The sequence below is a fragment of the Nannospalax galili genome, unplaced genomic scaffold (assembly GCF_000622305.1).
Source record: "Nannospalax galili isolate Female #2095 unplaced genomic scaffold, S.galili_v1.0 scaffold763, whole genome shotgun sequence".
NCBI lineage: Eukaryota > Metazoa > Chordata > Mammalia > Rodentia > Spalacidae > Nannospalax > Nannospalax galili.
The window spans coordinates 375,244-401,358 of record NW_008349451.1 but is presented as its reverse complement, the minus strand read 5'-3'; the positions used below and the strand labels follow the sequence as shown (position 1 = coordinate 401,358).

Here is a 26,115-nt window from a genome sequence, read left to right as displayed (position 1 = left end):
ATGACATATGTAAATAAATTGAGATATGTACTTTAGAAAGTTGATGCAATTCAGGGAGACATTCCCAGTGTGTTTACAAACGTAAAACTCTAAAGTTGGAATTTCATCTCTACACATAGTATTAACGATCAAAAGAGGCAGATAGTCTTAGAAATACATAGCTAGTAACCAATAACCTTAGCTCCAAAAAGCACAGATTTAAAGTATTTCCTCCTTTTTTCCTGATTTTCATAATCACTTGACTATATGCTTAGCAAAAAGGAAAAAGTCTAAACAACAGAACCAACAGTATATTAATTATTCAAATGAACAATCTCATCCTGACTTCATAGATGTATTTTTTTCTTGTATTTTAAAAATCTTTTAAAAAAATTAATTATTTTTATTTTATGTGTATGAGTGCATTGCCTGCATGCAAGTGTACCCATGTCATGCGATGCCCGAAGAGGTCGGAAGAGGGTGTCAGATCCCCTTGAACTGGAATTACTGACAGTTGTTGGCAGCCACGCTGGTACTGGGAATTGAACCCTGGTCCTCTGCAAGTGCAGCCAGTGCTCTTAACCACTGAGTCATCTCTCCAGTTCCATGGATTTTTAAAAAATATTTTATTATTTTTATTTTATGTGTATGAGTGTACTGCCTGCATGTATGTGAGTGCACCCGTGTCATGCAATGCTCATCGGATCCCCTGGAACTGGAGTTACGGACAGTTGTTAGCTGCCATGTGGGTGCTGGGATTCAAACCGGGGTTTTCTGCAAGAACAACCAGTGTTCTTAACTGCTGAGCCATCTCTCCAGCCCCAGATGTTATTTCTTTAGTGAAGCATTGCTGAAACTGGAAATTCCATTAAGGAACCATAATTATTTTTTTTTAAACAATCTCATGTAGGCTTGAACTTGCTATGTAGCTGAGGTTGGTTTTGAACTCCTGATCTTCCTGCCTCAACCTTCGAAGTGCTGGGATTAAAGCATGTACCACCACATCTAAATTCAGATTTGGTGTTGAGGATTTTCTTTTTCTTTCTTTTTTTTTTTTTGGTCTTTTTGTGACAGAGTCTCCCCGTAGCCCCAACTGGCCTGGATCTCACTATGTTTACCAGGCTAGCCTTGAACTCACAGAGATCCCCCTGCCTCTGCCTCCCAAGTGCTGAGATTAAAGGCATGCACTACCATGCCTGGCAGGTGCTGAGGATTGAGTCCAGGACTTTATGCATGCTAGGCAAGCACTCTACCAATTGAGCTACAAACGAAGCCCAGGAATCATAGTTTTTTGATCATGAATTCGAAGCTATTCTAAGTAAAATAATACATAAAAAATAATTTTCAATAAATTTACATAATCAGTGGATTAAGACAAAAATGAAAAAGGAAAATTTACAAATAAGGTAAACAAGTAAGCTATTAAATAATTCATGCAGATAATTTTCAGCACTGTGTTGCACATACTCAGGAGCCACTAAGGAGGTGTGCTGTCCCAGACTGCTAGTTATTACTGCTTTTCTGCACTACACAGACAAAACATAGATAAAGTGGCTAGATGTCTGAAATTAAGTGTAACTATACCTCTGTTACTGCCTGTGACCTCAGCTGACACTGACTTTAATTACTTTTGAAGCTGGGTCTCCTTCCATTCTTACTTGCTGTCAATATCCCAATAGTCTCAAAACTCTAATTAAATTTAAAATAAATGCTGAGGACTACCTATGAAAAAAATCATAAACTAAATATGAAGATGTCTAATATGGAAAACTATAGATATATAGTTTCTTATTTATTTTTTCTAAGTGTTTTAGAGCTTTGTAAATTACTTCTGAGTTGGAAATATTTGAGGTGCCTAAAACTAACTGGATAATTAGAACAATGTTCTAAATAGATTTCTTTGGCTTTCTGTTATACTTTTTAAAAAACAGAACTTTAAATAAGTGGAATCAGGTTTAATAAAGGTAGCAAATAATAAAACAAGTTATCATAATTAGAACCCAGTCTTTTATTGTCAGTACTTAGAGAATCAAAATAATAGTAGATAGAAATACATCAGTTTTTGAAATAATTTCTATACACTGCTCTCATACATGATAAAACAACATTCTGATTTGTTATTGGTTTCTTGTGAGCATGATTATGATCCACAGTGCCAAAGCCAGATAGCTCTGATAAACCAAATAAAAACATGTTTCATAACTAAGGACAGGATGCTTCACAGGATAGGCTTTCTCAGTCAAGAGTTCCTCAGCAAAAATAATAAGTCAGAGAAAAGTGAAAAGTGACTATGATCTAGAAAAAATAGGGCATGTTTAGCAGCAGTAGAAAGGAGCTTAAGACGCAAAGCTCCTGAAAATGGTTTCTAATACTTGCCCAACACAGTAACCAAAACATTGCTTTTAAATATCAGTTGAGAGGACAAAGCTCTCCCAACTTTCCTTCTTCACTTCCTTTCCTTTACTACTTTGACTCATATCTTCTGGTTTCTTTTAAAAGAAAACTCTTTCAACAAGAAATGTTCTTTTGTTTCCTGATCTTAAGTGGACTACTGTTATTTCTTTTTTAAAAAAAAAATTTATTATTTTTATTGTGTGTATGAGTATATTGCCTGCATGTATGTAAGTGCACCTGTGTCAAGCAATGCCCACGAAGGTCAGAAGGCAGCATCGGATCCCCTGAAACTGGAGTTACAGATTAACCAGCTGGTTGTTAGCCACCATGTGGGTGGTGGGAATTGAACCCAGGTCCTCTGCAAGAGCAGTTACTGCTCCTAACCACTGAGCCATATCTCCAGCTCAGGACTACTGTATTTCTAAGAGTTGCAGTGGCTTAAGGTCTTTTTGGATGTAAAAAACAAAACTGGAAAGCATTTAATGTATGTCTAGTAATCCTTTATCTTAGGGTCCTATTCATACTAATAAATAGTATGATTCTGAAGGATCCTCAATGTTTGAGAACTAAACAATACTATATAGTTTTTAAATGACCAATAGCCATCTTAAGCTAAGACCAAAAATTCAGAGAGCAAGCTACCCAAAGTTTCATAGCCTGTAGGATAGCAAAGGGGTAAATCAGGCTAGCTGTTCCAACTCAAAACCCTATCCTATCCTCCATCATATGTCACTCTTCTCCCCATATTACAAACATGAATGATGGTAATGGACAGTGAGCTCCAAATAAGAGACAAACACAGGTCAGCATGCACTACTGTGGGCTCTAAGGGTTTCTCAAAACAGCAAAGTTTTCCTAATCTTTAGTCATCATTCAACAAAAGAAGGGAGGGAGGGAGGGAGGGAGGGAGGGAGGATTGTTTTGATAAGCTTGTAGGAAGTTGGGCATCTTTACACCAGCAAAATAATATCCTTGTTGCCAAACTACCACCAAGTATAAAACGTATAAAGGCTTAAATACACTAATTTGGAATTTAAACAAAATATAGTTTGTTGTAAGTTCTCTCATAAAAATCTTCACACACATTAGATATATCAAAATTTAAAACAGAATTTAAAAGGTTCAAATAATTACTTAAAACATTCAAAAGAATTCAGTAATAGCTATGCAAATAACCCTATAAACACAACTGTGAGTCAGTTTAATTTTTCAACATGCACTTTAATTAATAAGCCCCCTCTTTTTTTTTTTTACCTGTACTGTTTTTAACTGTTGGGTCTGTAACACAGAGGGCTGAGTTGGAGTATTAATCAGTTGACTTCCTGGGGTCAATGCTGAGACACCAATGACAGGTTTCACCTCTGGCCTCCCTCCAATGGTAACTACTTTAATTTGCTGCGATGGTAACTTAGCATCTCCTGACTGCGCCTGAGTTGTAACTTTCTGAGCCTGGGGTAGTTGGCTATGGGGTAGTGCTAAAACAATTGGTGAACCAGACTTGCCCAAAGTTGTTAAAATTAACTTCTGTCCATCTGGCTTAAGGGTCTGATTGCCAAGTTTAAGATCAGATGTCTGTGATACTTTGTTTAAAATAATCTGATTGGCTGATATAGTCACAGGAGTCTGAGCACCAAGTTTTTGAAGGCCACTTGGAAAAGCTGGTTTCACTGTGGTATTAGAATCTGCTTTAGTAATTGTGGTATTCACTGCAACTTGGTTAGTGTGGTTACTGTACACTGTGATTGGTTCCGTGGAAATGGGCGTGGCTGTAGAATCACCAGTAGAATTTATGTTGACAATTTCTTCCAGTTCTGTCTCCATGGGAATTGGGGATGAAACAATAACAGCCTCAATACTATCCTCATCCACTAATGTTATACCAGTGTCCATTATCTCCTCTGGAAGCAAACTATTCACCTCAGCTGGCACCACCTCCATGATCGCTCTGCTGCTAGAAAGATGATCAGGTGCTGTAATAAAATTTGAAAAAACAATGTTACTACAGTTTTGAAACAGAGTTAAAGAAGAGGCATTCAAGAAAAATGTAAATGACAAAATAAGGAGGTTTGACTTTTTTTTTTCTTTTTTGTCTTTTTGAGACACGGTCTCCCTGTAGCCCCAGCTGTCCTGGAACTCACTATGGAGACCAGGCTGGCCTTGAACTCACAGAGATCTGCCTGCCTCTGCCTCCCAAGTGTTGGGAATAAAGGCGTGCACCACTACACCCCGCAAGGTTTTACTTTAAAAAAAAAAAAAAAAAAAAAAAAAAGGGTCTCCCTGTAGTCCCAGCTGTCCTAGAATTCACTATGTAAACTCTGTGAGTTCGAAGCCAGCCTGGTCTACATAGCAAGTTCCAGGCCAGCTGGGGCTACAAGAAGACCCTGTCTCAAAAAGACCAAAAGAAAAAAAAAAAAAGAAAAAAAAACAAAGAATGTATTTTCCCGATAAAGGAAAAATAGGTGCAGATAATGAACAAATCAGCTGTAATGCTTTCATCTAAAAATCCTTTAGAATCTCCAATACAGGAAGTAGATTCCACTATCAGTGTGTATTAAAGACAGAAGAGCATGTCCAGATAGACGAACAGCAGTAAATTATTTGCTCAGAGAATATCAAAGATCCATAAAAACCTGGTCTACATAGTGAGTTCTAGGCCAGCTGGGGCTACAGGGAGAAAGCATCATACTAAATAGAGAAAAACCTCAAAGCATTTGTGCTAAAACCAGGAACAAGAAAAGGAAGAAGAAGAAGAAGAAGAAGAAAAAGAAGAAGAAGAAGAAGAAGAAGAAGAAGAAGAAGAAGAAGAAGAAAGGGGGGGGGAAGAAGAAGAAGAACAACAACAACAACAACCCTCTCTTTCCTTCTTTTTGGATATGCTCTCATCTCACTACCTAGCCCAAGCTGACCTTAAATTCTTTGTCCTCCTGGGTACTAGGATCACAGATGCACAGACATGCATCATCACACTCACTTCATTTTCTTAAAATAAAAAAAGAATGCAACAATCATTCCAAAATTAAGAGTAACAAATGAGCTGGCGTGGTGCTTCAGTCTACTGTCCCAGCACTTGAGAAGCAGAAGTGGAAGCACTGCAGCAAGCTCCAGGCCAGCCTGTGCTAAACTCTGAAAACAAAGAGTAACCCATACCAGCAGTAAAGTATACTTAGCTGCATTGGCAAATATTACTGCTGCTCAAATAAGCCACCAACACTGAGAACTATGTGGCAACAATGGCATGATTTTCCTCACAAAACCACAGATATGTACATCATCATTACCCCTGCTTTATAGATAAGAAATGTATAAATGTTAAATTGCACAAGGTAACAGCTAGTGAATGGTAGAGACCAGTTTGTATGATTCTAAAATTGGCCATCTTAACTGCAAAATTTCATTATCATAAATGTTTTACCACTGGTGTTTTAAAATGTAGAAAAGGGGCTACAGAGATGGCTCAGAGGTTAAGAGTACTGGCTGCTCTTGCAGATGACCCAGGTTGGTTTCCAGCCCCCACATGGCAGCTAACAACTGTCCATAACTCCAGTTACAGGAACTCCTACGCCCTCTTCTGACCTTTTCAGGGATTACATGACACAGATACATTTACACATATGTAGGCAATACACTCATACATGTAAAAATAAATTTAAAAAATATTTTTTACCAATAAAATGGAGGAAAAAAAAACAAGCATACTTCTTCATTGTCAACTCTCCATCCTGAAACCCCCACACTACATAACTGCTGGTCTATCAGTATTTTGCATTTTTAATCACATTAGAATTCATATAAATGGAATCATATACAGATGCCTAACTTGTGATGTTCTCTCAGTAAACCCACTGTAAGTTTAAAAATGTGTAAGTCAGGACTGGAGAGATGGCCCAATGGCTAAGAGCACTGGCTGCTCTTGCAGAGGATGGGGCCGGGGGTGGAGGGGTTAGGTTCCCAGCACCCACATGGCAATTAACAACCACCCATAACTCCAGTTCTGGGGATCCAATGTCCTCTTCTGGCCTCCATGGGCAGTGCATGACACAGGTGTACCTACATACATGCAGGCAAAGCACTCTTACAGATAAAATAAAAATTTTAAATGTGTAACACAAAATACATAATAAACCTAATCTGTCAAATACAGTAGATGGTAAAGTATCTGGTGTTTTCCCTGTTGAACACATGGATGACAAGGAGCAGTACAGTAATGTGGAAAAGTTGAGGCATAAGGATTATCATGAGTTCAAGACCATGAGATACATGAGTGACTTCCAGGCCAGCCTGGACAACAGTGTGAGACCCTGTCTCAAAAATCCAAACCAATTAGGAGGCAGAGGCCAGCGGATCTTTGTGAGTTCGAGGGCAGCTTGGTCTACATAGCAAGTTTCAGGCCAGTTGGGGCTACTAAGAGATCCTGTCTAAAAAAAACAAAAAAACAAAACCAAAAAACCCCAAACCAAAAAACCCCAAAACAAACCAAATTATGAAAAGAGAAAAATCAGGATTATAGTTGTGTACCACCACACCTAGTTTATGTGATAATCAAACCTAAGAATTCACGAATGCTAGGAAAGCATTCTAACAAGTGAGCAATATCCCCAACCCAATTTTTAAAACAAAAAAAAGTTTGTGAGACAGGCTCTCAAGTAGTCGAAGATGACCTTGAATTTCTACTCCTCCTGCCTCATCCTCCCAAATACCAGGATTACAGGCATGTGCTACCACACCTGGTTTTATGTGGTGCTAGGGATCAAATCCAGGGCTTCCTATATACTCAGTAAACACTCTGGCCTACTTCCCCAGGCCCTGAGTTATAATTTATTATTCATGAACTTAGTTGTATAATTTTATATATCCACCAGCAATGTATGAGAGATCCAGCTGCTCCATATCTTCACAATTGGTATTGTCTGTTTTTGTTTGGGAGACAAGTTCTCACTAAATTCCCTAGGTTAGTCTTGAACTCTCTGTAGTCAGGCAGACCTTGAGCTCGTGATCATCCTGACTCAGATTCCAAGTAGCTGGAATTACAGGCTTGTAACACTGGGACTGGCTTTTTTGTTGCTGTTGTTAAATTTTGTTACTGCATTTACTTATTTAGGTGGGTGGGTGCTACGTGCCATGGTAGGTATGCTATGGTACACACATACAATAAAACGACAACCTGGAGGACCTGGTTCTTTTTCCACCATGTTGATCCCTTAGTCTTTAGCATCTGAGCATCTCACTGGTCCCTTGACTTTGTTTTTGAGACAGAGTCTTGCTACATGGTTCAGGATGGCCTAGAACTTGAGAACCTCCTGCTTTAGCCTCTAGAGTGCTAGGATAGGATTAAAAGCATGTGCCACCATGGTAACTTCTTTAATTTTTAAATTCTTTTATATTTATCATAAAGCAAAAGCAAACTTCATATGCATCAACTTTGTTAAAAGAAAGTAGATATACCTGATATGTAATTACATTCCTTTGTTACTTTCATATTTTTAAACATACTTAAAGATTTAAAAAATTTTTTATTTATTATTTTTATGTGTATGAGTGTATTGCCTGCATGTATGTGAGTGCACCCGTGTCGTGCAATGCCACGGAGGTCAGAAGAGGGCTTCGGATTCCCCTGGAACTGGAGTTAGGGATGGTTCATAGCTGCCATGTGGGTGCTGGGAATCAAACCTGGGTCCTCTGCAAGAGCAGTCAGTGCTCTTAACCACTGAGCCATCTCTCCAGCCCCTATTTAAAGATTTTTTATTTTTATTATTATTTTTTAATGTATGTATGTATGTATGTATGTATGTATGTATGTGTCTATCTATCTATCTGCCATGTATGTACAGGTGCCCTTGGGGGCCAGAAGAAAACACAGGATACCTTGGGGCTGAAGTTACAGGTGACTGTGAACTGGCCATATGAGTGCTAGGAATTGAACTCTCTGAGAGCGGCAAGCACTCTTAACTTCTGAGGCATCTCTTTAGCTCCTAATGTATTTCATTTTTTACATTTATTTATTTAGTGGGGAGCACATATGTAGGGTACAGGCCAGAGGACAACCTTTGGAAGTTGGTCCTCTCCTTTTACTACATGGGCTGGAAGGATCCAACTCAACCATCAGTGTCTTGCTGGCCCACATTACCTCTGTATGTTTAAACAACGTACTTACAGTGCTCTGTTAGGGATTGAACCTAGGAACTTGCACATGCTATACAAGAGCTATATCACTGAGCTACATCTCCAGTCCCTTCTTCTAGTTTTCCTAAAGAAAATGTTTGTTTCCTGTTATAATAGATGAGAATTTAATACCTGGAGATCATGTTAAGCTAAATAAGTCAGACTTAGAAAGGCAAATACTTTTTCTCACAAATGAGGAATTTATATATTTTTCATTCTGTTTCTGTTTGTCTAGCACACACTCTACCACTGACAACTATAATAATAATGCTGATGATCTTTTCATGTACAATTGCCTATTTGTGTGTGTGTGTATGTGTATTCATTGGAAAAGTGCCTCTTAATAGCCAGGACATGGTGGCACATACTGTAATTTCAGCATTTGAGAAGTAAAGGTAGAAGGTTATTAATTCAAGGCTAGATTGGGTTTTTAAACAAACAAGCCCAGTGTGGCAGTGCATGCCTTTAATCCCAGCACTAGGGAGGCAGGGCAGGCAGATCTCTGTGAGTTCAAGGCCAATCTGGTCTACATAGAGAGTTCCAGGCCAGCTGGAGCTACAGGGAGACCCTGTCTCAAAAAGACCAAAACAAACAAACAAACAAAAAAAACAAATGGGGCTGGAGAGATGGCTCAGTGGTTGAGAACACTGGCTGGTCTAGTGGAAGACCTGGGTTTGAATCCCAGCACCCACATGGCAGCTAATAACCATCCGTAACTCCAGTTCCAGGGGATCCAAAGGCCTCCTCTGTCTTCCATCAACATTGTACAACATGGGTGCACTTACATACATGCAGGCAATACACGAATATACATGAAATAAAAATAATAAAATTAAAAAACAAACAAAAACACAAAAAACAGTGCTTGCTAAAGTCTTTTGTTTAAAAGTACTGGCTTTTTAGTTTTCTTATTGAACTGAATGACTCCTTTATGTATACAGCAAAATCATTAGTCACAATAATATGTAGCTAAAAAGAATTGCTAGGGTTTGGGAATGTTTGGGGAAGCAGGGCATAGACTGGGTACAGAATACAGCCAGGACCCTGAACTACATCCCTAACTCCCTAAACAAGTACAGGCATTCGCAGTACAGACATACACTACCCAAAGTCCTAAAACAGTATACAACAAAGGGCCCCACTCAAAGCTACAAGTTCTATTCCCCTACTACAAATCTTGCCCTAGACCCATCAGTTGAAGCTAGATGTTCTACCCTCCACTGATTAAGGCAATTTTGTCTGTATCCAACAGTGCCACACAAGTCTGACTCCTTCCTCTCACTAAAGTTTTCCTGGCAAAGACACATAGGTATGACCTTTGGTCTTTCTTGAGAGGGACACCTACCTCATTCTCATTCACCTTTTTCCTTAATAATGTCAAGGAGGAGAAACAAGTGGTCACATAGAGGGAGCGAGTGACTCAATATTAATAAGCAAAGCTTTCCATTTTTTTTTCAACTCCAAGAACTTACTCTTGTAGCTCAACCAACCAACTTCTAAAAGTTTCAATTTTAACAAAGCTCAGTATCTTCACTGCCATACCTCCCCATCTCCCAACACGCTTTGAGGGCTCCTTAACTCAGCAGCCATAGTCACACTGACTTTCAGCAGAGGGTATGGAATCAAGTCTGGTATATACAATAACCAAAGCATCATCTAGGTGCTTATTCCACTCAAAATTCTCAGCTCATCCTCTAAATGTTATTTACTGGGTAAAGCTCTCCCTGCTCAAGCTGTTCTTGTTCATCTTGTAGATGAGATCATTCACTACCCGATGCTATAGTCTTTTCATATCCTTTAGCCTAGCCCACTAGGACCTCATCCTTCCCTTTCAAGAAGCCATGTTTGTTAGGACTGTACCAACATAGCCAAAACTGTGAAAGGTCCAATATTTTATAGCTTCTCTGCAAGGTTACAAAGTAGCCAGTTACTGCTTCATAGATACAGGCAGATGACAGTCCTGAGTCAGAGACAAAGGATTTTATTAGTAGCACAGCAAGAAGAGGCCAGTTCCCCTGTGGCCCTGAAGTTCCATAAGGAAGTCAAGGAGGGGCCCATGCTGAAGCCCAACACATAATGGGCTGGCATCACAACTGGAGACCCCTTAGCTTAGGGAACTCAAATCTTTTCTATACTTTCTATGACTTGTAGCAAAATGTTGATTAAAAGTAATGAGAACGAATACCCTTGCCTGTTTCACTTATTTGTTTAGCTATAGGTTTCTCACAAATTTCCTTTACCAAGTTGAAAAGGTTAACTTGTATTCTCAGTTTGATGATTTAAAATATATTTTTAAAAATTCTATTTGTGTGTGTGTGTGTGTGTTGTGTGCGCGCACCACAGTGCAAGTGTGAAGGTCAAAGGATAATGAGGGACTCAGTTCTCTCCTTCCTCCGTGTGGGTTCTAGGATCAAATTCAAGTCATCCAGCTTGAAAACAAGAGCCCTAAGCTGAACCATCTTATCAGCCCTTAAAATAGTGAAGTTAAGCATGGTGGTACATGCTTGTAATCCAAGGATTTAGGAGACAGAGGCAAAAACAAAACAAACAAACAAACAAACAAACAACCTGTAAGTTCAAGGCTAGCTGCACTGGTCTAGTATTCATATGTTCAATTTCCAGCAACACACACACACAGAGAAACACACCACATATGCAGAAACATACCACACACACATACATGCAAATAAACGGATGTTTAATTTTGTCATGCTTTTTCTGTAACTACCAAGATAATGATGATTTTAGCCTGTGAGTTAAACTGGTTTTTTAAAAAAATTTTATGTGTATGTGTGTATTGCCTACATGTAGGTAAGTGCACCCATGTTGTGCAATGCCCGCGGAGGTCAGAAGAGGCTGTTGGATCCCCTAGGACTGGAGTTAGACAGTTGTTAGCTGCCATGTGGGTGCTGGGATTTGAACCCAGGTCTTCTGCAAGAACAACCAGTGTTCTTAACTGCTGAGCCATCTCTGATTTTTATTACCAATCCAACCTTATATTCTCAAAACAAACACCATTTGATCATGTATCACACTTTGTATAAATTGCTGAATTCTATTCTGTTACTATTTGGGTAAGAATTTTTGTGGATGTCTGGGATAATGCTAACCTATAAAATGAGGTAGAATATTTCTCTCTTTAGGAAAAGTTTGCACAGAATTTTCCATTTCTTTCTTAAATATTTCTTAGAATTCATCAGTGAAGACACACAGCTTTTTTTATGGGAAGGTTTCTGTTTTAGCAACAAGGTCTTATAATGCTGCACAGGCTGGCCTCAAATTGCTAGGCTCAAGTGATCCTCCTGCTTCAGCCTGCCAAGCATCTGGGACTATAGGAAGACCACTGTGCCTAGCTTACAAATTTTTTTTTTTTTTTTTTTTTAATATTTTTGAGACAGGGCCTCCCTGCAGCCCCAGCTGGCCTGGAACTCGCTATGTAGATCAGGCTGGACTCGAACTTAGAGATCTGCCTGCCTCTGCCTCTCAAGTGCTGGGATCAAAGGCGTGTACCACCATGCCCAGCACAAAAAGATTTTTTTTAAACCCATAAATTCAGTATCTTTAATAGAGTCGTGCAAGCTATCTCTTCATGAGTGACCTTTGCTATGTGAGGGTTTGCATCTTTGAAGGAATTTGTCCACCTCCTTTAAGTTGCCAAATTTATTAGCATAAAGCCATATACAATTTTCTTTCATTTTAATGTTGTTAGCATCTATAGAAATGTTCTCTTCTCATTCCTCCTACTGGCAACTTGTCTTCCCTGACTTTTTTCTTGATTAATCTGGCTAGAGATTTATTAGTCTGATTGACCTTTCCAAAGAACTGCTTTTGGCTTCATTGATTCTTTTTCAATTATCCATTTTTAAAATCTAATTAACTGCTATCTTTACCTCCTTCCTTCTGTGTATTTTAGGTATAATTTGTTCTTCTTTTTTTAGAATCTTAAAGTGGAAACAAGGATAGGGTCCAGCAATCACACAGCCTGTAGGTCCATCAGGACCATACTGTTATTTCTGCACTGCTTCCTTCCTAAGAATATTTTTTGTTATTGCTGTTGTTTACATTTTAAATGGTTGAGGGTAGATGGCATATATGACCAATTTTATGGCCTTCAAAACTTAAACTATTTGCTATCTGGTCCTCTCCAGCAAAAGTTTCTCAAACCCTGGTTCAGATCATTGATATTGGGTTTTATATTGTTGTTGCTGTTTGTAGTTGGTTTTCTGTTTTTAAATGGCAAGGAAAGTTTATTCAAAAATAAAGCTATGGTACAGATCAGATATGCTAAAAGACTTCTTAAGAGTACTCAATGGACTTCTTAAGAGTACTCAAGGGTGCCAGGTGTGGTGGCATATGCCTTTAGTCCCAGCACTCAAGAGGCAGAGGCAGGCGGATCTCTGTTGAGTACAAGGCCAGCCTGGTCTGGTCTACATAGTGAATTCCAGGACAGCTAGGGCTATAGGAAGACCCTGTCTCAAAAAAACCAAGAAAGGGGCTAGAGAATTGACTCAGCAATTAGCAGCACTGACTGCTTTTGCAGAGGACCTGGGTTCGATTCCAGGCACCCACATAACCATCCATAATTCCAGTTCTAGGGAATCCAACGCCCTCTTCTAACCTCCGAGGGCTTTGCATGGCACGAGTACACTTACATACATGCAGGCTATACACTCATACACATAAAATAAAAAAAAAAATTAAAAAAGACCAAGGGTTAAAAAAAAAAAAAAAAAAAAGAAGAGTACTCAGGGGCAAGCTCACCGATCTTTAAACCTGTTTCTACAATAAGCCATCAATATGAAAAAAAAAATCCCCTTGAGTGGCTTTAGATGTAGTCCATTAAGTTCAGTATGCCTGTATTATCATTCATTCACTTTAAATATTTCCTAATGCTTCTGGTGAGTTCATCTTTGATACATGGATAATAATAAATCAAGTCCTAATTTAATTCTTTTATCGTCAGAAGAAATAAACTCTAGCAGTTCCATAGTTTGAAGAGAGTCACAAGTCAGTATATGGCCATCTTGGTGAATGTTTCCCCACATGTACCTGGAAAGAACTTTGTGTTCTGTAGTTGCTGCAGGTAGTACTCTATAAATGTTGGGTCAAGTTGGTTTAGAGTCTTAATCACACCTTTTGTAGCCATACTAATGTTTAGTAAGGCATATCTAACCCCAACACTTAGGAGGGTGCAGGATGTGGTGGTGCATGCCTTTAATCCCAGCACTTGGGAGGCAGAGGCAGGTGGATTTTTGTGAGTTTAAGGCCAGCCTGGTCTACATAGTGAATTTCAGGATAGCTGGGGCTACAAGGAGACCCTGTCTCAAAAAGATAAAAAAAAAAAAAAAAAAGAGCTCTTCTACTGTTTTAACAACTGAGAGAGTGTGTCAAAGCTCCCAAATATGATTGTGGCTTTGCCCACTATGTCTCTTCTATGAATTTTGCTTCTTATCTTTTAAAACTTTGCTAACAGAAAACATATGTCCATATTCATCCTGTCAAGAGACCTAGAATAGCCCAGCATAGTGGTACATGCCTGGAATCCCAATCTTAGGTGGCAGAAGGATTTTTATTTTGAGGCCAGTCTGGGCTCCCCAGCAAGTTCAAGGCCAGCTTGGATTACACAGAAGACCCTGCTTCAGAAGACAGTGATAAACAGAGGAACAGGGGGAGAAAGAGGGAAAGGGGAGGGAGACAGAGATGGAGAATGTGCATGTGTACTACTTATAGTTACAGGAGTTCAAACTTCCAGTATGACAAAGTCTGAATGGTCTAGCTAGTCTGTATATAATATGGACTGTGTAGCGTTCCAGAGCCAGAACACCTCGGAAGCCATTCAATAGACTGCTGATGATTGCATTCTGTCTTATCCCTAAGTATTTCAATACGGTCCCACACATGGCATGGTGGCCTATGCTAAATCAAGCTCTCAAAAGGAGCTTAAGAGCATGGCAGGAAAAGGGTTTAGCCATTTAGTTACATGAATCATCATCCTAATTTTATCCCTTAGGAATGGAAGCTATGTGCTAGCACATGTGTCCTCATCATCAATGTTGAGGTCTACTTCAAGAAAAGAGGATCTTCACAGGTCAAGGAAGCTAAGGGGCTTCAGTTTACTTCATTTGTATCAGGAGTTACCAGTCAAAGCACAGTAGGGAAGAAACTAGAACATAAAATGTGTTCTCCATGCCTCCAGTAGCCTCAGTTCATAACACAGAAGTTCTGAGGCAAAAGTAAACCCCTGGAAGTCAAATCAAGTTTTTGTTCCCTGACAGGTGAACATGGCTGAATAGTTTAAGTCCAATCACAGCCATTCAATTCAAAAGTCTAATGATTTTAAGTTTGTCTGAACAACATTAGAAATCCTATGGAAGATACAACCCTCATCTCCACTAGGCACTCGATCCTACTACCCTGATTTCTATCACAGCATCTGCTGCTACCAGAAAAGTTATTGTTGATTTGTTTATAGCCTGATTACCCTGCCCTAATTCCTTTAGAATGTGAGCTACAGGAGGAAAGAGACTTATTTGCTTTTCTCACTACCATATGCCACTAATCCTGGGGCCTCAAACAGAATTTGCAAACATCTCAGTAGAAAATATGAAGAATGAATAATTAACCGAACAGAAGAGGTACATCAAAAACTCCACCACTGTTTATACTGGGCTTTGAAAATAACTATCTAAGATGGGCATGTATAATGTTCTAGGACTTCAACAGCACTTTAAACAAGAAATTCATATCACCATAAGACATACTACCAAACTTTTCAACATCTACTGCAAGTACTTTCTAGCTAAAAATCTACAATGGCCTCCTGACTTACTACTAGTTTATAGTTTTATCAGTCATTTAATTAGCAGACGCTACTTCCTGACTTTGTGAAAGGCTGGGAAAGCAAGCTGTGAGTAGCTTAGATATCAACTGACAAGGGAAACAACCATAGCTGCACTCTTGTATTATATTGGAGAGACCAGTTAAAGGGCTATTGCAGTAAAAAGTCCATGGCAGAGACAAACAGAAGTCTGATTTAGCATGGTGACAATGAAAAAGTAGTAAATTCATATAAAATTAAAAAAGAATGTAGCCAGGCGCAGTGGCGCACACCTTTAATCCCAGCACTTGGGAGGCAGAGGCGAATCTCTGTGAGTTTGAGGCCAGCCTGGTCTCCATAGCGAATCCAGGCCAGCTGGGGCTACAGAAAGACACGGTATAAATAAATAAATAAATAAATAAATAAATAAATAAATAAATAAATGAATGAATGAATGAATAAATAAATAAATAAATAAATGAATAAATAAATAAATAAAATAAAAATAAAAAAGAATTTAGATAGACATGAAAGATTAATTTTTGCATTTTTGGAAACACTGCTCTTCTCTTAGTTACATGAGAACAATCTAGAACAGGTGCTTTCATTTCTGGCACAATATAAGGTGGTGACTAGCACTGCATTACAGATGAGCAAGTAACGTGCAAGGTATTTGGACAGAATATTCTGAGTGGTCAGGGTTGACTTATCCACCAAGAGCTTACTATCAGCACATCAAGCATTCAAATTCCAAACTCCAGGCTCCCCTAGTTGCCTATCATGTAATCCAAGGCATAACAATATTTTTGAGCCTCAGTTTACATGTCAAAATATGAATTTTAAAAAAAGAAAAAACAAGGCTTAAGATTTTTTAACGTGAGACCAGAGAGATGGCTTAGGAGGTAAGGGTGCTTGCTACAAGTCTAACTGCCTGAATTGAATCCCAAGGTCCTACATGGTGGAAGGAGAGAGCCAACTTCTGCAAGTTGTCCTCTACTTCTACACATGGGCCATGACACATGAGTTTGCTCTCTCTCTCTCTCTCTTCCCCCCTCCTTCCCCCCCCTTCTCTCACACACAACACACTAATAAATGTTAATAAAGTTTTCTTAGAAAAAGCTCTTTCAATCTTCGATGTGTCTCTACAGACATATTAATTGTAACACAGATTGTGCCTTTTCAATGACTCCAGTCTTCTGCAATCAACAGTATGCAAATTCCACAGCTTAGAGTATACTCTGGTATTTTTGTCTTCTCTCATCTATATATAAACATTACATATAAATATTACATCTTACATGTAAACATTATTGAACTTGTCATCCTAGGTACATTTCTGAGGCTGTCATTCTCCTACTCAAAAATTTTATGTAACTTAAAGCTCTCTGAAGTAAGGCCCCTCTTAACCTATAGTTCCAACTTTACCTCCAAAGATTCTCAAACTGAAAGCTTTCTGAGGCAATAATATTGAGGTGATTTTATCTTGTATCTCTAGCATACTATATGACCCACACAGAACCCCAATACAAGATAACTATTCCTTATCTAAAAATGCTTGGAACCAGAAGTGTTTCAGATTCCCAAAGTTTTCACATTTTGGAATAGATATATAAGCCTTTACTTCTAACCATATCCTCCATTAAAATCCAAACTGTTCCAAAACCTAAAACTTTTTGAGTGGAACATTTTGGATTTTGGATTTTCAGATTAGAGATGCTCAACCTAAAAGTATATGAAAAACAATGATGAGACTCTAAAGTTGGCTTGATAGCATTCACTTATAATCCAGCACTAGGGAGGCCGAAGCAGGAGAACCTCCAGTTCCAGGTCACCTTGAGCAATACAGTGAAAACCTATCTCAAAACAATCTATAATGCTTCTCTCCAAACAAAATGGATACTGAACTTTCTTCTGATGCAAAACTCTTCCTTTGTTCCTTTCTAATACAGTTATAATTATTAATAGACAACTGTCTTACTAAAATAATCTGAAAACTGGGCATTTCAAAGGTAATAACATGCCAGGTGTGGTGGTGTATGCCTTTAATCCCAGCACTCAGGATACAGAGGCAGGTGGATCTCTAGGAGATTGAGGCCAGCCTAGTGTACATAGTGAGTTCCACGCCAGCTGGGGCTACAGGAGACCCTGCCTAAAAATAAATTTTAAAAATTAAAAAATAAAAGGTAATCACAAATCAGGCTCATACCTGTAATCCCAGGACTTAGAAGGCTGAGGCAGGAGGACTGCTCTGAGTTGGAGGCTAGTGTGGGCCACCATGAGTTTCAGGCCAGCCTCTACTTCAGAGTAGAAGAGACCCTTTCTCAAAAGAGCAAGGGGAGGGGTATGGCTGGAAAAATGGCTCAGCAGTTAAGAACATTCATTAGTTGCTCTTGCAGAAGAGCTAGGCTTGGTTCCCAGCCCCCATATGGCAGCTAACAACTGTCTGTAACTCCAGTTCCAGGGAATCCAATGCTGTTTTCTGACCCCTGAGGGTACTGCATGACAAGGGTGCACTTACATACAGGCAAAACAAACACACACACACAGAGCTGCCAGAGTTTGCTTAAAAAAAAAAAAAAGGAAGGGGTAAGGGAAGATAGTTATCAACAATCACTAGAAAAAGGCAATAGGGTTGATAATTAAAACCAGTGTGGCCTGGTGGCACAGAAGTTTAACTCCAGCACTAAGGAGGTACAGGCAGGAGGCTGGTAAGCCAGAAACCACCCTGGCCTACATAGAAAAACCCTGTTATAAGCAAACAAACAAGCAGAGAAAACCAATGAAAAGGCATTTTGCTATCCCAAATTTTAAAAATTCTTAGTTTTAAGTACTAAGTAAGCTGCTCGATGTGAACCCAAAAATTGCCACATAAAAACTAAAAATTTAAGAACTCAATTCCTATTAGATAATGCAAGATCAAATTTTACATATATATGGATATGGAGACATATATATATACACATATATACATATAATTTTTCTTTTCTTTTTAAAAGATCTATCTATGTGTGTGCTCATGTGTATGCCATGAGTGTGCAGGTGGCCAAGGAGGCCAGAAGAGGACATCAGATGCCCTGCAGCTGGAGTTACAGGTGGTTGTCAGTCATGTGACATGAATGTTGGGAACCCTAAGCCGGTCGTTTAGAAGAGCAAGAAGCACTCTTAACCTCTGAGTCAGCATTCCAGCCCCAATCCTTATTTTTTGACATTTATGTGTTTATTTACGTATTTATTTAGCGTGTACTGGGGAGGGGGCATACTTGCTGTGTGGAAGTCAGAACGACTTGCAGCAATTGACACTGTCCTTTTACCATGTAGGTTCCAGGAAGTGAACTCAGGTTAGGGCTTTACCTGCTGAGCCATTTCACTGGCTCCTCAAATTATATTTTTTAATGAACAATAATAATTAACTAAATCTAAGTATCTGTTAGGTATTTACTGTAAAAAAAAAAAAAAAACTCTTCAGCTTCTCACTCTTGTAGGGAGTGAAAGACAACAGTCCAAACTAATTGCCCTGGATATATACAATATGTGGTATATTATATGGCATAATATGATACCATTTTGTAGACAACCTGAAAAAGGAAATTTATCACTACTCAAATTTGTTACAAATGAGCATTTCTTAAATATTAACTTCTCTGTTCACTCTCATAATTTAGGGTCACTGATCCAACTTTGACCCACTAAAACAGGAAAAAAGGAGGGCCCCCCAAATCAGTGTATAAAACTTTGATTAACATGTATAGCCTTTTAGTAATATTACTGATGTATGCAAGGAGGCAGACTGCTTAGGGATCCTGCAGCACAATCTAAAAGATATATAGATCATTAGACAACTTAACAAAAGCTTTCTGAGGCCATTATAAGGTCAATCAACAGAGCAGCTAGTGCTCTGTTATCTAAACAAAGAGCTTGGAAGCCCAGCATTTGGAATACAACAGAGGTTTCAATTTATCTTTACCAACAATGCGCTCACAACCACAGCTTGCATCAAGCCATCAAATTTCTACTAAACAATGAAGGTAAACTCATGAGCAGAACAACACTCCCCAAACTGACTTTCACTTGGAGGGCTTAGACTATTGTAAAATCTTCTATAACTTTACTCTCTGAATTCAGGAAATTAGATGGGGGCAGAGAAGAACTTACTTCCCTGAAAAGCAGAGGTGGAAAATATGACTGACAGTATCTCAATTGTTATTTGCCAAGTGGCAGGGTCAAAGGTGCTACACTACGAATGACAGAGCCATAAAAGAAAAAAAAATTGATTAGTACAAAACTGGTCCATATGCTAAAAAAAAAGGATTCAGTCCCCAACAAGTTATAGATTATGATCTAAGATACATGTTAAATGTGGAAGAAAATGCCAATGCTCTGCCTCCCCAAAGAAACACAACCCCTTAAACCGCTGAACACCATCAACCAACCCCCGCCAGAGTGGGTATATTAAGTATTCTATCAGGAAATCATGGTAAGTACTAGTGAATCCTCTAGGCCTCAGCAGCAGCCGTAAGTGTTAGAGCAAACTCGAGCTCTCTTGATACTCAAAGAATAATGTTGATGTCATTATGAGGCTACTGTTCTCTGTGCTCCGGACAAGTCATTCTAGGTCCGCAACGCATTTCCTCTCCCACAGTCCCTTGCCTCCCCAAATAAAAAGACCTCCAGACAGAGGGCCCTCGGGTAACCCCCTTCTCTACCTCCAGCGACTGCCGCTCTCTCCGCCTTTGGGCTCCAAGGAGCGGGTTGCAGAAGGTCCTGAGCAATTCCCAGCCCGGGCAGTGCTTATTTTGCCTGTGCACGGTAGCTCTGTCCAGCCGCTTCCTTTCCCACTTTACCCGAACTGCAGTGCTACAGCGTATCCCGGGACCCAGGAGGGAGCCCGGGTGGCGACGTCGTCGCGGCCGCCGCCTCTGGTATGTCAGGGGCCGGGATTGTATTTCGAAAGATCCGCCATTTTCACCTCGTCATCACCATCACAGCTCAGCAGCTTCCCCGACAGCCGAGCCCGGGCCGCCGCCGCCGCTGCCAGTCACCTCCCCCTTCCTCCTGCTCCCGCCCCGGCCCGCCCTCTCAAGCGCCGCACACCCACATATCCGGGGAAACCTCCCGCCCGCCCCGCCAACCTTCAAACCGCTCCACGGTGGGGCTGAGCCAGACCTTTCACCCAGGGACCAGACACCCGGCTCCCGCCCGCCCGCAGGAACCAAGGGGAGCCGAGTACCTGCCGGGTTCCAAGTCCGGGATATTTTTGTTTCGAAGAGCAAAAGGCATGCGGAAGGTGACATAAGAACAATAAGGAACCCAAACTCTTCATTTCCAGAAAAGCACTCGTGAGAGATGGTAGAGGGCGTTTCATGTACATTTCAGACACTATGAGACCTTTAAAGTCACTCACCAACTTTGACAGTCTACTCCACCCACAGAACTACTTTGACAGCATAAGCTACTTCCATAACATGTCTGACCTCTCCGATACCTTTCAGATTACAGGCTCTGCTCCTCAGCAGACAGTGCTCACATTTCATAATTCTTAAAAATAAAGTTCTGAACTATTTTCCTTTCCACTTAACTGGCTAGTTCTGTCCATGAACACTATGACTTTAATCTGCGGTTGATTTAAAACGTCAAAGTGCCACTAAATTTAAGATGTATTGATTCAATTGTGGAGGCGTTCATGATCAACTCAAAACATAAAGAAAACACAGTACTAAGCTAGAATCCCTTGCCAAAGGGTTTTAGGATCTACGCCACCAAGTTAAAAACCATCTGCTGCTGATATACTTGTTCAACACAGTGAAAAAAAATAGCTTGCTTTAGACAAGACCCCGGGCTTACCTATCCACCCGATGTATTGATTCAATTGTGGAGGCGTTCATGATCAACTCAAAACATAAAGAAAACACAGTACTAAGCTAGAATCCCTTGCCAAAGGGTTTTAGGATCTACGCCACCAAGTTAAAAACCATCTGCTGCTGATATACTTGTTCAACACAGTGAAAAAAAATAGCTTGCTTTAGACAAGACCCCGGGCTTCCCTATCCACCCCTACCAGTTCCTCTCATCATTCAGTTTAGTAAGTAGCCCCCCCCCCGCAAAAAAAGATGAGTATTTTTTTTAAGCATCAAGGGAATAAAAACATATAAGCTGCAAGGCTTCTGATGATACCAGCATTCAAAAAATGTGGCCATTTTGTTAATTTCAGAAAGATTTAATAAACACCCATTCAAAAAGCTTTATTCTAGTACTTACCACTCAATTACAACACAAGCTCTAAAGGATCTGGTGGAAACGAGCATACTGAATTTCACGGTTGTGAGCAAGGCTACTTACTGCCTTAAGTTTGCCTAAGAATAAGGTAGGATCAGAAACCTTTCCATTTCCCTACCTTGTTTAAATGACAACTCCATATAAAAGTCAGGAGGCTCAGGCTTAACCAAGTGCTCTCTCCCAACCACTCCGAGCCGCGCTTTTCTATGCAGCCTGCTAGACGCTGAGCGAGGAAGGTGATCCTAAGTTGTTCACCTTTAAACTTTATTCCCCGGTCCACCCGCACTCGGATGGTTGTTTACCGTTGCTTGACCAGGCTGAGTCCCTGCCGGCTCCCTTTCCCCGTGCACCGCGGGAACATTATGACATTTGGCTGGTGGGCTTCGCGAGGGAAACGGACACACACTCTGAGGAGTCCATACAAAGGGGCACAGGAGAACGCGGCGGCGGGCAGCAGCAAAAGGAGGCGCTGGTACGAAATGACACAGCAGCAAAACCGGTTCCCAGAAGCCCAGGGCCGACGCGGAGCCTTCCCCGGGCGCGCTGGGTGCGTGTCAACAGCAGCCCGGCCCTTCCTCCGGAACACCAGGCGGACCGCACGGGCCCCGTCGAGTGACAGCCGCGTTCCCGGGCGCTGGTCCCGCTCCGCCCGCCGCAGCCCGGCCAGCGGCTTCCCGCTCCCACCGCGGCCCACCGGCCCAGCTGCAAGGGAACCGGCCGGCGATCTCCGCGCGGCGCCCAGAGGGCCCGGCGCCCGTTCCCGCAGCTCAGCCCCGGTCTCCGGAGCTGACACTCACCCGACCCGGCGGCGCCGCCGCCTCCTTCTCGCTCCGCGCTTCCCCGGCTCCCAGCAGTCGCGGCGGCGGCGGCGCCTCCAAGATACAGACCCGGGTTTGTTCAAAATCACGCGCCCAGCGCCATTCCACCGCCGCATCCCATAATACGCCGGGCCGCCCCGCCCCTGCGCTGCCCCGCCCGCCTCTGCCCTGTGCGCCCCGCCCCCGTCGGCCTCCGCCCCGCCCCTTCCGCGCCTCGCCCCGCCCCCTGGCAACTCGAGGCGCGTTATTCCGTAAGACTGGCGAGTACGCGCCGGCTCCGGCTGCATGTGACTCAGAGCCTGTCCTCTGTCAAAGCGTCACCGCAAGAGGTCCGAGGGCCTGAGGCTGGAGAGCTCGGGGCATCCTTGCGTCTCCTTTAGTTAGAAGACCGCCATAGGTGCTTTCCAGCGCACGCTTATTGATGTGCTTGAGTGAGGAGGAATTAGTATTCACAAATACTAATCACTTTGGGTTTCAGACATTAATTTTGGGTGGGACCCCAAAAAGCTAGGAGCACACAGAATTAAAAGGAGGCGCATACAGAATTAAACTTATTTTGAAAGGGACTTTATTTTGCAATACAGTATACACCTTAGACTAATATAGTGAAAAGTGTATTCATTATTTCCCTCATTTCCTTGTATATAATTTCCCTCATTTCCTGGTATATTTGTAAGAATTCTAAAAAATAAAAAAGGTATTGAGTATTCAGTTAACTACTCTGGGAGAAAAGAACTACACACATGAAACTACAAGAACGTAAGTGTAAATCTACCTGGGGAACACAACAGAAGAGGTGAGAGTTCCATTGAAGGGGAAGCAGCAGTCACTTTATAATCAAGTACTCCTGGTTTCAAATTCTGGCACCTCCAGATAGTTCTATGTAACATTTCAGTTTCTTTTCACGTCTACAAAATAAAAATAACACAATTTCCCAGAATTCCAAATAAAGTGAGAGGTGTCAAGCAACTACAGGGTATTGGCCTCAAATGTTAGTTCTATTGGCCATAACCATAGCTTCCGGTTCAAATTCAATGTGTAGCAGTGAGCAAGGTAGGTAACAAGAAATTCACGTTGGCTTAGAGGTAGGGAAGCTGTACCACATTCGAGAGGTGAGAAACTTGAATGATATACCCAGTTTTTATTAGGGTTCAGTACTTTGAGCTGTTTATGAAAAATTCTGGTTATTGATGGAAGAGGGTTGAGTCCACTATGGGTGGCACCATCCCTACACATGTAGGCCTGGGTTGTATATGAAAGCTAGGAGAGGGGCTGGAGAAATGGCTCAGCAGTTAAGAGCACTGGCTGCTCTTGCAGAGGACCTGGGTTCAATTCCCAGCAACCACATAGCAGCTAACAACCATCGATAACTCCAGTTCCAGGGGATCTGACACCTTCTTCTGACATCCACGGGCACTGCATGACACAGGTGCACTTACATACATGCAGGCAGTACACTCATACACATAAAAATAAAATTTTTTTGGCCTTTTTGAGACAGGGGATCCCTGTAGCCCCAGCTGTCCTGGAACTCACTATGTAGACCAGGCTGGCCTTGAACTCATAGACATCTGCCTGCCTCTGCCTCCTGAGTGCTGGGATTAAAGGCATGTGCCACCACGCCCGGCTAAAAATATTTTTTTTTAAAAAAGAAAAAAGAAATAAAAAATGTTTAAAAAAAAAAGAAAGCTGAGAGAGCTATCTAGAGAGTGGGTCAGCAAGCAGTTTTTTCCAAGGTTTCTCCTTTAAGTTTCTGCCTTGAATTCTTGCCCTGTCTTTCCTCAATGATACATAATGATCTGGACATGTAAGCCAAATAAACCCTTTCCTCCCCAAGTTGCTTTGGTCAGAGTATTTTAATACAGCAATAGAAAGGAAACTGGAACAGTTGGGTTCTTCAATCTAGGCTGGGCTCAGCTAGGTCAGGTTGGAATACAGGCTTATGGTTGAGTTCCCATCTGTTGTACATATCCTAAGATCATAAGGCATCAGCTACATCGGGATGCTCTTTTCCTAAGGGGTTTTAGGGACAGAAATAGACTGAGTGGAAGCATCCACATCCAAACAGTTAGCACAATCACTTCTAATCCACATTACACTGACTGAACTAAGTCAAATGGCCAAAAGCCCAACACTAATGAAGTGAAAAAAATACATTCTTTCATGGCAAATGAGGAATAATTCTAGTACAGAAAGGGAATAAGGATCTAAACTACTGCAAGATATAACTATGATCCACAGTGTACATGGATATAGTATTATATCAGGAGATTGGTACACTTTAGCATTTAAAATTTCCATGATAAAACCTCTTCTTGGAAGGCTGAGACCTTCACAGGCAGCCTGAGAGTGGCTGTTCTGGTCTCCATCTGGTTTAGACACTGAGAACCCAGCAGATTACCTGAGAGCACCTGGATCTGGCCTCCATGTGGTGTAGATGGAATCCCACTCAAACTGGCCAACAGCCCATGGGAAACAGATGATGCAGAGACCCAAAAGTTCAGTGCCTTGCCACAACAGGAAGATGATCATCCCACACCTACCACCTCCTCCAAGGCTCAGGGACTTTTGTGGGAGACGTTGGCAGAAAGAATTTAAGAGCCAGAGGAAGGGGTGGAGTGTTAACTGGAAGTGTCCTCCAACCACTATGTTGGCAAGTTATAGTCATACCTCCTTCCCACGCTCATCAAGGAGGAGAGGGGAGTCAGTTACCCCTCCCACCCAATCAGTCAACCTTAGCTGCGTGTGGGGGAGGGGCTAAGGATATATAAGCCAAGGACATCAAGAAGCACCTCTCTCACAATTTTGTGTGGCTGTTGGGAGGTCACAGGATCTGTATTTGAGTGTGGACTTTATGGTACAGCCATAAATGTGGAGCACCCATTCTTCTACAAATAAACCACTACCCTATGCTCTGTTAAAAAAAAAAACAAAAAACCTTCTTGGCTGGAGAGATGGCTCAGCAGTTAAGAACACTGGCTGTTCTTACAGAAGAGATGGGTTAGAATCCCAGCACTCACATGGCAGCTAACAACTGTCTCTAACTCCAGTCCCATGGGTTCCAACAGCCTCTTCTGACCTCCATGGGCATTTCATGACATGGGTGCACTTACCTACATGCAGGCAATACACATGAAAAATAATAAAAAATAAAAATAATAAAAAAATTTTAAAAACCTTCTTGGCTATAAATATGACTCTTAGTCGTAGGTGAATTGCTGTGTACGCAAAGGACCAATGTCTTTATTCAAGCACACAGCTGATATTTATTCCTCCTATATAAAAATTCTGGAGTTGGCACACTGGCCTAGACCAGTGAACTAAAAAAGTTGCTCACAAAGCTACCTATTACATATTTGTAACTTAAATGTACAGCAACTAGGCTGTTTTCAACTGCAAGTCACAGAAAACTCAAGTAGTTCATATATTGCATAATTATCTTTGTGCTATATAAAATAAAGAGTATAAATACTATTATTTTTATTTATTTATTTTTTGGTCTTTTTGAGACAGGGTCTCCCTGAAGCCCCAGCTGGACTGGAACTCACTATGTAGATCAGGCAGGCCTTGAACTCACAGAGATCCGCCAGCCTCTGCCTCCCAAGTTCTGGGACTACAGGCGTGCACCACCATGCCTGGCTTATTTTTATTTTTAAAAATATATTTTTAAAATTT

The 26,115-nt window shown here is 41.0% G+C and overlaps 1 protein-coding gene across 4 annotated transcripts in view; it reads right to left on the bottom strand.

The window, feature by feature from the left end:
* Lin54 (lin-54 DREAM MuvB core complex component) overlaps positions 1-22,563 on the bottom strand; it is a 75,381-nt gene extending 52,818 nt beyond the window's left edge. The window contains exons 1-2 of one of the 4 annotated variants that reach the window (XM_008846855.2): positions 22,420-22,563; positions 3,628-4,343 (exon numbers count right to left, since the gene is read on the bottom strand). In XM_008846855.2, the coding sequence (XP_008845077.1) occupies positions 3,628-4,311 (684 nt within the window). In that variant the 5' untranslated portion in view covers positions 4,312-4,343; positions 22,420-22,563. Of the gene's footprint in view, positions 1-3,627; positions 4,344-20,052; positions 20,379-22,419 lie in introns of those variants that run through there. The other 3 variants (XM_017801612.2, XM_008846856.2, XM_029570308.1) reach the window with 3 other exon arrangements.
* Positions 22,564-26,115: the final 3,552 nt, after the last annotated feature.